The sequence below is a fragment of the Peromyscus maniculatus genome, chromosome 3, assembly GCF_049852395.1.
Source record: "Peromyscus maniculatus bairdii isolate BWxNUB_F1_BW_parent chromosome 3, HU_Pman_BW_mat_3.1, whole genome shotgun sequence".
Classification (NCBI taxonomy): Eukaryota; Metazoa; Chordata; class Mammalia; order Rodentia; family Cricetidae; genus Peromyscus; species Peromyscus maniculatus.
The window spans coordinates 93,770,543-93,783,478 of record NC_134854.1 but is presented as its reverse complement, the minus strand read 5'-3'; the positions used below and the strand labels follow the sequence as shown (position 1 = coordinate 93,783,478).

The 12,936-nt window shown below is 51.3% G+C and overlaps 1 protein-coding gene across 4 annotated transcripts in view; it reads right to left on the bottom strand.

The window, feature by feature from the left end:
• Positions 1–2,970: 2,970 nt before the first annotated feature.
• Positions 2,971–12,936, bottom strand: part of Reep1 (receptor accessory protein 1) — a 103,305-nt gene continuing 93,339 nt past the window's right edge. For 2 of the 4 annotated variants that reach the window (XM_042273451.2, XM_076566915.1), the window contains 3 exons: positions 8,248–8,399; positions 5,794–5,861; positions 2,971–4,772 (listed from right to left, as the gene is read on the bottom strand). In XM_042273451.2, coding sequence (XP_042129385.2) covers positions 4,742–4,772; positions 5,794–5,861; positions 8,248–8,399 — 251 coding nt within the window. In that variant the 3' untranslated portion in view covers positions 2,971–4,741. Of the gene's footprint in view, positions 5,862–8,247; positions 8,400–12,936 lie in introns of all 4 variants that reach the window. The other 2 variants (XR_006070406.2, XM_042273452.2) reach the window with 2 other exon arrangements.

The window sequence follows — 12,936 nt, the reverse complement described above, 5'->3', positions numbered from 1 at the left end:
CTCATACACCAAAGGCTTCTGTTCTGGTGGTCTTCCTGTCTGTGTCACATTCCTGAGGTGGCAGGAGCTGAGTGCTGTGGGACTTCTGCGTTTCCTCACATGCGCACCTCCTGCTTCCAGTCCATCTGTGCCACTGGAAAGAGCTGGTGCTGCAGGAGCTTAGAAGGAAGACTCTGCAGCCTCATACCTTCTCTAGAGTCAGTATGGATGATTCGGGTCTCTGCTACACGGTCTCAACATCTTGGCTTCTCCTGTGGCCAGACTAGGCCGGGCAAGACCAGCAACCGCAGGCTGAGGTCGGTGGGCTGCAGGCACACGGTGTGTGGGAAGAGAATGCCGTACAAACAGCTCTTTGTGGGTGGGGAGCTTTCCATCAGAGCTGGGGTTTAGTTGACAGTAAAGCAGTTTGCATGAGGGCCTCCTAAATGATGTTCAAGGAGAACTGTTTACTTACGGGTAGTTTATTAAACATTTGCTATAGTTCAGTATATCTGCAAAGATCTGCTGGGCCTCCCGTCAGCCTTGGAAAGAAGCTAGCATTTATCCCTGGTATAAACTGGAGGCAACTAAAGCTTAGAGAGGCTTAACTAATTCCTCTAAAATACGCCTTATGCATCCTAGAACCGTCTTACTCTTTGGATCTTGTGTGCCTCCTTTGATTTTCTAACAAGACAGGACAACTCAGGTCTTAATCAACAAATGACTGAACCGACACTAGTAGTAACGACTTCATAATTCCCCCAGTTCAGTCCTGAAGGTGTGCGGCTTCGCCTTCTGCCCGTCAACTGTGGCTGTACAGCCCAGGCTCAGTAAATGAACAAATCAGTGAGTGGATTTCTAGCCTTCCTCTCCATCTCCTCTGTTGTCCGTCCTCTGAATCTACTCTTTATTTTCCCGTCTGTACTATAAAAACAAAACAGAACTGTGATGAACTCTGATGCTTGAAGGTCCTCTGTGACTTCCCAGGGAAGCTGGAGAGAGCCTGCTGTCTGATTGTTGGTTGGTTTTTGAGATAGTCTTGCTTAGCCAGGGCTGGCTTCAATTTCATGTGTAACTGAGGATGACCTTGAACCTTTGATCCCCCTGTCTCTACTCTGAGTTCTAGGATGGATGATAGCAATGTCCTGTCTGTCGATCCTCTTTCTGTGGTGCTTGATACGGAACCCAGTGCCTCAGGCGTTCTGTAGAGCACTCTGTGACAGCTAAGGCCCCAGTGGCTGATGCTCGTGATTTAAAGGCAAGGGCATCTCTACCATCCACAGTGGCTCTGCACATGCGCAAGCCTGTTCTAACCTGCACAGGTACTCCCGTCTGCAGGTGAAGAAACACTCAAGAAGGAAACAGCTACCCAGAGGTCTGCTCTCTAAAGTAAAACTGCCGACCTGTGAACTACTCATATTTTCACAGGTACCCAGTTTCCACTGATCTTTAAAGCAATAGAACAGTGACACCTTAAGGTTAATATTGTGTGATGAGCTGGGTTTGTGAAACATATATCAGTAACACGTTTCCTCCTAGTCATCCTGGGCAAGTTTCCAGGCTAGGGAGAAGTAAAGCACTCAGTTTCTAACCCTTGTTTTTAACTAGTTTATTATTTATAATTTTTATATTTGTTTTCTATTTTTGAGACAGGGTCTCATTATGTTCCAGGCCAGCCTCAGTCTCTATAGCTGAGGATTCCCTTGAACTTCTGATCTTCCTGCTTCTGCCTCTTGAGTGCTAGGATCACAAGTGTGGCCCGCCATAGCTGGTTCATATGGTGCTGGGGATTGGACCCAGAGTTTTGTGCACTAGTTGGCAATCTGCCAACTGAGCTACATCCCTAGACCCCTCCCACACTGAAATAAAGTTAGATTACATTTTACTTATTGGGGCGGGGGTGGGAAGATGTGTGCCACAGCGTGCAGTGGGGGTCAGAGGACAACTTGCAGGGGTGTCTCCTCTCCTTCTACCATGGGGTCCCAGGGTTTTTTGTTGTTTGGTTTTGTTTGTTTGTTTGTTTGTTTTTCGAGACAGGTTTCTCTGTGTAGCCCTGGCTGTCCAGGAACTCACTCTGTAGACCAGGCTGGCCTCAGACTCAGATCCACCTGCCTCTGCCTCCTGAGTGCTGGGATTAAAGGCGTGTGCCACTACCACCTGGCATGTCCCAGGATTTAAACTCAAGTCATCAGGCTTGTTGGCAAGTACTTTGACTTCTTACCAGCCCTACCCACATTTTTAAAAAGTGTTTTGGGGTTGCTGAGATGATACAGTGGTTAAGAGTGCTAAGAGGACCCAAGTTTGGTTTCCAGAACCTACATCTGGTGGTTTACAGCGACGGTAATTCCAGCTCCAAGGGATCTGATGTGCCCTTCTGGCCTCCTCAGGTACCTGCTGCATTCATTATACAGGCACACACAGCCACACAGTTTACTGAGAGCCAGGCCAGTCCAAGGCTTTCTCAGAGGACCTGATGAAAGAACAAAAGGAACCTAGTTCTGTGTCCTTGCCCAAGGGCAGACTTGGCAAGGTCTGGTCTGGAGCTAGGGTCAAGCCCTTGAAGGAGTTGTTTTGGTTTCTGGGAACTTGGCTGTTTCCCGTGAAGAGACTGGAGCTGTCGGTCCCAGTGCTGATGCCTCCTGGGTCTATGATGACAGACCTGTGTCCCCTTGTGCAGCACTGCTTGATCAGCTTCCTGCTGACTTCATCCCATTGTGTGGTGACTTTCTGCCGGCTCCGTCCTCCCCCTCCCCCCCAAACTACATATAACATGCTGTACTTCTTAATACACTTGTCTGGGATAAGACTTAGCTTGCACATGACCTCCCAATGCCAGCTTTTATCTTCTTTATCTTTTCATCTCCTGGGACTCCCCCTTAGGACCACTGAGGAATGACTTGCTGGTCTAGGTCAATAATTGTTTAAAAACCACCAAAATAATAAACCTTTAAAAAAAATTTTTCTTCTTTCCTCTTAAGTCCAACGTTACAATTTTTTTAAAGAAAAATGTTAAGACTTTATTGAAGATGTTTATCAGGCATTATAACCAAACAGCAGAGCTTCAGCCTTTGGAATACTGCAGTTTACATCCCTTAGAGACACAGTCCAGTATACTATTTAATTACAGCTCATTCTAGAGAGACTTCAGAAACAAACTAGAGGAAGTGTGCACAGTCACAATCCAGAACACCAGCGGCTGGGTGGACACTGTCCAAAGATGAAGCACATCTTTCGCCACTTCAAACAACACTTCCAATACTGTGCAAGGTGAAAACTGGCAAGGCTACACGACGGTTGTGTTGACAAGCACTCTTAACACAAACACATGGACAGCTTACCGTGGAGAACACACATCTCAAAGGCCAGCACAGTGAGCAAGCTCTTCACACAAAGTCAGGAGAGAGTTGACTAAATCTCCAATGGACAAGCAGGAGACTTCGTCTCACGTCTTCAGAAACGGGGCCTGTGCTCCAAGGCGAGTAACTCAGAGCTGAGACAAGGGCAGACCTTCGAGCTAGCACTCTGTAAACAGCCCGTGTCTGAGTCAGCAAACTAGAGACATTCATTTATCTCACTGGACAGCACCTCACCACTACACGGACAGGGACATTCACATCATATGTCAGTCCACATACAAACGCACAGCTTGTCAGGAAAGTAAACACATTTTTCAAGAAACGACAGCTGCGCTCAGCTCTATCGTGAGTGTCTTGAAGGGAGGAGACAACTCCCGAGTCAACACTTGAAGGAAAAGTAGTTACATTTACAATAAGACAATTTAGATACCTTTATATCTTAAATCTTGAACAGGAAGTAGTACAGCAGTCTGAGAGGAGAGCTTCAGACTGGGTTTTGGCATGGCTGAGCACAAGCTCGACAGCCTAGACGTGTTCGAACTTCCGCTGTAAATGGTGAAAACAACAGGGCTTAAACTCTGCTCCTAAAGCCATTTATGGGGGGGGGACGACACTGCAAAGCTGCTTCTCTCGGGCTTCTCTGCCTCTGTTTCTCTTCCCAGATACACCCAGTCGACAGGTTTCTACATTTTACAGGGTATCATTTCGCCTGTCTGGAGCCGTCGGGTGAGCTTGAAGAGGACAGATGTTTTTCTTAACGGGTTCAGATGGGTGTGGGCCACAGGCAGACTGCTTGTCCTCCCAGTCGCCAGCTTTTGGGTTAGTTCCCTGGGGTTAGTTCTAAAATACAGAGTCACTTTTGTAGAATTTCACTAGGTGTGTCTGGCAGCAATGACTTCCCCTAGAACCCTCTGCGAAGTGGCCGAGGTCCGGCTACTGTAGCCTGGCAGGCTCCAGTGCGTGGTTGCGTAGCTCAGGAACGGAGCAGTGGGTAACTGATCCTGTCTGCAGTTATTGGCAGTTCTGTGTGGTATACAGCACTACTTCTCTAGTCTTCAGGGCATAGCTGTGAACAAACGCAATCCAGATAGGAGTAACTGGGTTGTGACCACTGCATGCATCACATGGAAAGGAAACACCAACTCTAAGCACAAATGGACTAGCCCTACAACTGGGCTCAGCTCTCCGAGGGGAGGGCAGCTCCCTAGACCACAATGTTATCTAAGTCAGACACTTGTCGAAGTTCTCAGTGCAGTCCTGGCTTGCATAAAACATCCACGAAGACATGGAGTGAGTATGAGTGTCAGTCCATCCCGTGCATCTTCCACAGAAGCCAGAAGGAAGCAAGAGCCACAGCTGCCTGTGGAGCTCAGCCTCAGTCCTCCCCAGATCCTGCCTTCCGGTGGTTATGTGAGGGTCTTGCGTATTTTGACACATCTGAAACAAAGCCTAGTTTTAGCCTTTTCTCTTTGCATAGTGTTGTCTAAAACAAGGCGCTCAGATGCAGGCTCTTCCTCCTGGAGAAATCAGCCACGGCACTGGTCCCTGAAGGAGAAGCACTCTTGCCAAGTGATTCTGAGATACTTAGAATTCTTCCAGCATCTGAGTCTCCATCTCCCCCCACCCCCCAAACGGTTCTGCTAAGGCTGAGCTGCCTGCCTGCCTGCCTGCCTGAGGCAGTTCCAGTGCCTCCAGAAGGGCTCGGATGTTTCTGATTTTGAACCCAAGGAGATGCGCTTCCTTCCTCTTCCCTGACTCAGCAACCTTCTTTCCTGTTGCTGAGCCCCTGTGCTCCTGGTTCAGCTCTGCTCTGCTGACTACACAGCCCCTTGAAGACCGTGGGCCATCTTCCTGCAGGAGAAGACATGCCCTGCTGGCACTGGCTTTGTAAGCACGTTGGAGACACCGTCTAGAATCAAAGTATTTGTCTACGGTTCTGGTTTCTGCAGCTCTGTCACTTAGGAGAACCTTTGGCAGCCCTTGCAAGTTCATTACATTAAGCTAAAAGCCGTGAATATGTACATCAGAGTCCAATGTATTAGTACCAAGAACAACGAAAAGGTTTTTTAAAAAAGATCACTTCGTTTGCATTTACGGGACTAAAAACTATGCAACAAATAAATTACAAATGTCCACCTCAGCAGCAGGGTAAGAGTGCTTATATACCTAGAAACACTGTGGCCACAATGACACTCCAACTGTGGGACATTACTAACCCAGAGGATGGAAAGGTCACCCTCCACCACCACCTTTCCCCTTTAGCCTCTCCCCAGCAGGAACGGAAAGGAAAGAACAGAAAACTCTGAAAGGCAGAAGAGGGGAGCGAGTAAAGGCCATGTCTGTGAGGCTGCACACTCGAAGCACACCCAGCCTGCGGACTTCGCGTTACTAGTGACTAGCTCTTTAAGGCAGAGGAGAGACATCTGTGGATCCGGTGCTGTTGGCTCATCTCACTCACGTGGTTTCAGTGGCCGGGGATGAGGTACTTTTCTTCCTGAAGCGGGATCGAAGGGTTCTAGGCGGTGCCTGGTAGAGAAAGCAGAGAAAGGGCATCCTCCATGTGGCTTGAGAGGTGGAATCTTGGGAGACGGCATCGGGGGAAGGGATACTGAGACATCCTCTCCTTTGGCCAGCTCCCCGCTAGTGGGTAGAGCTGGGGTCCCCACAACAGGAATCGGATACTAGAGTCCCACCCTTGCACCATGTAAGGTGAGACTGAGCCCCTGGGAAAGGCCATCACACCTTCCTGAGTCCAAAGGGAAGAGCTGTGCAGAATGGCATGTCTTCCTTGTTTTAAATGAGCTGAGCGAGGGACAGCTCCAGCCTTTTGCTATTTCTCTCTTTCCTCTGGAAACTGTTTTCTGGTGTATGCTTCAAACTTCCAGCCTTCATCCTCGATGGGAAACCTTTTACTACCCAGCAAGTCACCCCACGAAGACCAACACCACCTCATCTGCCTGACAATGACTGCAGGGACTATTTCTCTTAGGGGAGGCATAAACCATAGGAGGCATTACAATTGAAATAAGAAAAGGTAAGACGTTCTCCTAGGATGCCACTGAGTAGGGTTCATGGGGCTGGCCCCAACCCACTGTCCACAGCCTCAAGCTTCTCTGTGAGGACAGAGAACTTTCTCTCCACTGTACTTTCACACCACTGTCCCTTCTGACTGGAAATTCTAGTCTCCTTGAGCACCAGCTCAAAAGTCACTTGTCTAGGAGACCCCTGACTCTCTGAGCTGCCTGGCCACACACAGCCGCTGTTGCCTCCGAGTGGCCTGGGTAGTGCTGTTCATACACTTGAGAGAGGTCTTTCTAAGTAGCTCAAGGTGGCCATGAGATCATTTTGTAGCCCAGCCTGGCATCACACTTGTGATCCTCCTGCTTCAGCCTCCCGGGTGAGTTGAGATTACAGATGTGCTCCACACCTGGCTAAATGTTTCTCTGTTCCCCTCCCATACTGGAGCATTGAACCCAGGGTTCAGACATTGCTAAACAAGCACTTCACCCATGAGATATATACCTCCAGCTCCCTTTCCTCCGTGTTTTGTATATGCCCACAGCAGAGGGCTTTGTACCCAGGCCCAGGGGGTGGGATAGCGCCCTTCACTGCCCACCAGACTGAAGTGAGGCCTGTGTCCTCTTCACCACTATTTCATGGTGGCTGACTAGCTCAGGGCAAGGTAAGCACCCAAGTGGGGAATAGGCTCAGTGCCCACCCCCACCCCTCAGACCACAGCTTCACTGGTAGGAAAGGTTCACTACTCACTTCTGGGTGTAGACTGGGACAGCAGCCACAGAAACCTCCCTTTTGGGGCACCTGCTTCTTGACCATTACAGTAAGCAGGGGAGCCATGTGCAAAGCTTTAAACAAAACCACAGCTAGGTGTGGTGGTGTACTCTGTGATCACAGTACTCTGAAGGCAGAGGCAGGAGGGTCAGGAGTCCGTGGCCAGCATCCACTACAGAGGGAATCTGAGGCTAGCCTGGGCTACAGGTGAGACCCTGTCTTAAAACAAAGCAAAACAAAAAAGCAAGCACAGTCCCTTGGGCCCTGGGACAGTTAGAGTGTTAGAATGAACTCTCCCCATCACGAGGGTTCCCAGATAAGCCTAGTCCAGTACCTAGAACTAACCCCTAGCGGCTGGTTGGAGACAGCCCAGTGGTAGAATGCTTGCCCAGTATATGGGAGGCCCTGCTTTGATCCTCAGCACTAGAGAAGGGGTGGGGGAAATAATATATGAGGATATGAAATGATCCACCGTGGACAGGAACGAAGGAGCTCCTACACCTGAGGTGGCTGTAGCTTTCATCTCAGAGTGAATAAGAAAACTGGGCCTCCATGCTTGTGAAGGGGATGTTCCTGAGCATCTCATCTCATTCTCACAGGGCCCTCTCATTTTGTGATAGGAACCGTCCGTGACTTTCTCACAGTGGACCTCAGGCCAGAGAGCTCAGTAGATAGGGACAGAAAGGAACCAGATGGCTCTGTCCTGAGCCTGTGACCAGTGACTCTCCACCTGTGCCACAGAACACAGCCCATGAGTGCCAGGCATGGTCCTCCTGCTGCCAAACCCGGCTACATCCCAACGGGCCACAGTGCCAAGCACATTGTTTTCTGGTAACTTTAAAGAACTGTGGTGCTGGAGAAATGGCTCGTCTGGTGAGGGAGGCGCTTATTGCCAAGCCTGGCCTGATTTCTATCACCAGAACTGAGTTCCACACGCGCATGCGCACACACACACCCCTTGGCAGGTAGCTGGAGGCTACCTGGCGGCTTGTCCTACCTGTTTGATGGGGACGTCATTTTTCCCCCAAGCACACCGAGAATGTGGAGCATCACAAGTGATGCCCTTCTCAGGACCCCCAGATCTCTAGGGCAAACACATGCTCCAGCCCCAGACACCATGTACCTCCAGGGGCAACTCCGTCCTCCTTGGTGCCTTATACTTGTACATGAACTCCAACAGGTCCTCCTCCTCCTCGTCAGAAAACGCCAGTGGGCTTTGGACCTGGCGGGGCTCCCATGACTTCACACCACCCTCATTCACATCTCCCTCAACCACTTAATGTCCATCTAACAGAGGAGACAAAGTACAGCGGGTGGGTGGGTGGGGGGGTCAGTGTGGAGAGGAGCAAGGGAGGGCGGGATTAGGTACACAGCACGACAAACCTGTTAGGACAGCCAGGGGCCCGCGTCTGAAGAAGTTCCACTGCTTTTACTGGGGCCAGGGAAGGTGAAGGTGTAATTGGAAGACTCGACAGTGCGGATAAACTTAACTGTAGGCGCAGACGCCGCTGAACAGCTACGGGGGAGATGGGATGGGACGGTCCGAGACTTGCCAAGCCCTGATGCTTAGACCCATGAGTTGACCCCGAGGAGTGCTCAGGGGAGACTTCTCTGAAAACCAGAGCTGTGCTCCTGAGGAGTGGTGCCTGGCCCTCTAAATCGTATGCACAGGTGATGTTGACACTGCAGTCAGTACCCGGTGCAGGTAGCACCAGGCATTCTGTAAGGGACGGGATGTAAGATGCCAAGAGACCTCAGGGGATAACTGTAAGCTGAGCTGTGCAGGTTTTTCATGTCAAAGGACCTGGTGCTAGATATCAGAGGGCCCTCATTTGGATGCAAAATCTGAATGCATCCCCACCCCACCCCCACATGACAGGCAGCAAGATTTCAGTCTAACTTGAATGGACTACAGGCAAAGCTCCAGAATTCGCTTGGCCCACTGAATGCAGCCATGTTACTGAGCCAGGACGTCCTCGCTCAGTTAGTATGTAAATGATCCTCTCCCACACCCAGTCTATCTGGCATCCACAGACACGGCTTTCTATCCTTTGTTGTCATCACCCAGCGTCACAGAAGGCAGAGCTAGAAGGCCCACGGCTCGCCTGGCTCCACCACTCTGACGCCTGCAGACGGAAACCTGAGCTCTTTCTGGGATACTCTGCTGCTGCTGCTGCTCCTAAAATCATATTCAGCCACAGAACTGGCTCCATCTGTCAGCAGCAGAGGGCTGGTGGGTCTGTAACCGCAGCCGGTATGAAGCCAGCAACTATGAGCTTTCCCAGTTTCCACCGCTGTGCCCCACGGCAGCCAGCAGAGGGCAGCACGAGAACACGGCTGCCTTCCGCAGGCCTTGCAGAGCGGAGCAGTGGGTGGAGAGCCGGCTGCTCAGGCGGTGCCCTGTCAGCCTGACATCATAAACTGGCCTTTCCTTCACTCTGCGCTTCTCTTGCTCTGTTGACTCCAAGTTCCGTTGTTTCCTGGTCCCTCCACCGCCTAAATCAGCGTGTTGAACTCGAGGACAGTAACTCCATGACACTTCCTGCACACTCTGGCCCTCCAGGGCCTCGCTGCTCTGGGCCCCCAGTAACGCTCATGGTCTGCACCCTGCAGCCCCTGCCCCACATGCCCGGGTTCTCTGTCAGCCACACTGTCTCAGCTCAGCAGAAAGCTCCCTGAGGTTGTGGGGTTGTGGCTGCTCATCCCTCACATTGCCTGAGGATCTGAGGAAGGCCCGGCATTCAGCCAGTACTGCCACGCGGCCAATGCACTAAATGGAAGCCTGTTGCCAGCTCAGAGAACTCAGCTCTCCTCTGCACTGGAGCATGACACTCGCTAACCAGGACATTCCTCCAGATTCCTCCTTCCTGGGAGGAAGAATGAGGGCCAGGCCTACCCACCACCCAAAGCTCCCAGGCCAAGGTAGACATGCAGAAGCATCCTGGCCAGCCCCGCCCAGCAAATAACTGCATCCTGAGGATGGGGTTGAGTACTGGCTGAGGTTAGGCCTCTGAACAGGTGTGTGCTGCTCCCCTTAAACCCTGTTTCCGGGAATTCTCCTGTACCAATCATCATGGGCATCAGAAGATAACCCAGGGACACAGCAGGATCCTTGGGTATCTAATTACTCAGTCCACCCACCAGAATGCACTGAGGCTGAGCATCCAAACCACACATTAACCACAATAATAATAAGCACCTCGTAAGCTGGGCATGGATGCCGGTAATCCTAACAATTGCTATGGGTTAGCCTGGGCCACACAGTGAGTTCCAGGCCAGTCTGGGTTACAGCGTGGGGTCCCTGTCTCAGGCACAAAGCAAAAACAAAAAACAAAAAAACCAAATGCCCATCTCAGTACTGAAACTGTTGACGGGGCTTTGCGCATGCTCTCCATGGCAACCTTGACAAGAAGTGATCCTGTGACTCTTAGGAGTGGAGGACATTCCAGATACACAGGCAGGAGTAGAAGCCAGACCTGATCTGGGCAGAGGCTGGGAGCAGCGGAGGCCAGTGTGGGCTGCTGGGGGACAGAAATAGCTTCACATGGAAGCGACACAGAACCCTCCTGAAAGCCAGCCCCAACTGTTAGGACGGTCCTGGACGTCTGTCACCCGTGTTGCTGGTAGTTATTTAGAGCGCCGGGAATCAAATCCAGGGCTCTGCACCTGCCAGGCAGGTGCCCGACCACTAAGCTGAGTCCTTAGTGCCCTGTTTGTATATTGTCTCCCTCTCAGGACAGGAAATAAGCAAGGACAAGCCACGCTTCCTAGCCCCGCCACTGTGGACGCTGGCGACCCGTATTTCCCTCTCCAGCAGCTGTGAGGAGCGCCAGGCTTGGATGCTCCCTGACCAGGTGGCCGGCGTTAGAATTTTCCCTTGATCCTGTCTTCCTTCTCAGGTCCCCCAACTTTCATTTTCTTCTTACTTGGACTCGCCATGTCACATATCTTTCCTTCACATTCCTTTCCTTTGTGGAACAAGCAGCCGAGTAGGTAAGAAATAAGTCACACTGAACTTGGCCACGTGGAAGGGTGGCGCCAGCTGACTGGGCAAGAAACTCAGGAGTGTGCCTATGGATTCGCATAGACTCGTGACCCAGTATGATGTCCTCAGCCTTAGCCATGGACCACACCCCAAGACCCTGAGGACTTGTGCGGGTACAGGCTCTCCCATAAGAGGTGATGCCACACTCCTCCCGATCCTTCAGCAATGGCAGCCCGTGCCTGAGCTGCCGTGGTTGGGTCAAGGTTGGTGGTTCCTACTTAGGGACAGGGAGCCCATGCAGTCTTCCACAACAGGGGACATGCATGTGTTAGTGCCGGGCTCAGCACTGGAGCATGGAAAGGAGGGGCTGGGAAGTCTAAGCCCTTTAAAGACCTGAACAGACCTGCCAGTCCCTGAGCCACCCATCCACAGTGCAGCACGGCACTCAGGTTAGCATACATCCCACACGACACACGTTAGTGAGGCAAGGCCGCAAAGGTGTTGGAAGGACATGCCTGTCTGAACACTTACATCCAGGTCCCCAGCAGTCACCGAGGAGAGAGGAAAGAACATTCTGTTAGAGAAGAGGCTTTGGGATGAAACGCACATGTACTTAAATTTATGCCCCGCATACTTGATTTTAAAGAGGAGGCCTGACACACCTTTCTGACTAATGACAGGCAGCTCAGGGAGGAAGAGAGGAAGAGGAAGGAAGGTGGTGGACAGGGGTAATAATAGAAGCATCTACAAAGACAGAAATGTGCGGGAAACAGCAGGGAATGAAGCAGAGGTAGGGAGAGAATGTTCTAGTGACTGGGAGGCAGTTTAGAATAGGCTCTGTCTAACATCTGCTGTTTGCGGGGCCCGTGAGCTCCAATGCCATGGCTGTCACTGTCCTCTGAGCTCACTACCAACCTCCCAAATGCCCACCTTTCCTTTCTCCACTTCCTGAATTAAGAGCCGGATTTGCAAACCCTTTAGAAAGTTCGGTTTCTGCTCAGGGATCCTAAGGCCCTAAGGATGCCTAGAACCTTCCCACGCTCTGGACTGAACACCATCCCACGTGACATAATTTCGGGGGATCAGGAGGTAAGTACCCGAGACCCACTTGGAGTCTTCTCACAAGGTGTTGAAGCTTGAGGGTCAGCTTCCAGCCCCAGGTGTCTGACAAACACATCCCGGCACCATCTGCCAGCACTTCCCAACAGAGTGCCCCTCACTGCAGAGAGCTGGGGGGACCACAGACGCATTCAGCCCATCCCCCCCCCAACACCTTACAGAAGGGAGAATGAGGCCCAGAGAGTGGAGAGTTCTCCCTAAGGACATAGAGGGATGCACTCTGGAGGAATCATGGGATGATTCCCGGCTCATGGAATTTACAATTCAACATGCAGAATAGGGGACAGAAATGACCATGGCCTTCTGGGGACACTGAAGTGCTGTTTCCTAAGAACTAGGAAGTCTACCTGACTTAGGTGCCCGCGTCTAGCAATGGGAGTCCCCAGCTTCCTAGATGGCCTGGGGGGCCCCAGTTGGACATGGGCTGGTAAAGACTAGTTGAATACTGCCCTCCCACGGTGTCCCTGCTCAGTGTTCCCGTCTGTCACTTGTCTGGGATTTATGGCTTTCAAACACCAGGACGTTCCCTAGTCCCTAATGCACCTCGTTAGGCTCAAGCCAAATGGAGGGACGTCTTCTAAAAGAGCAGTATGGTTAGCCCCAGAGAACCATAGCTCCATCAGCTGTCACTCACACGCACCAGCCAACGGCAACATCCAGAGTGTCTGTCTAGAAGTGGGGGTTTGTCTGGCTAGTCCAGCCTGTAAA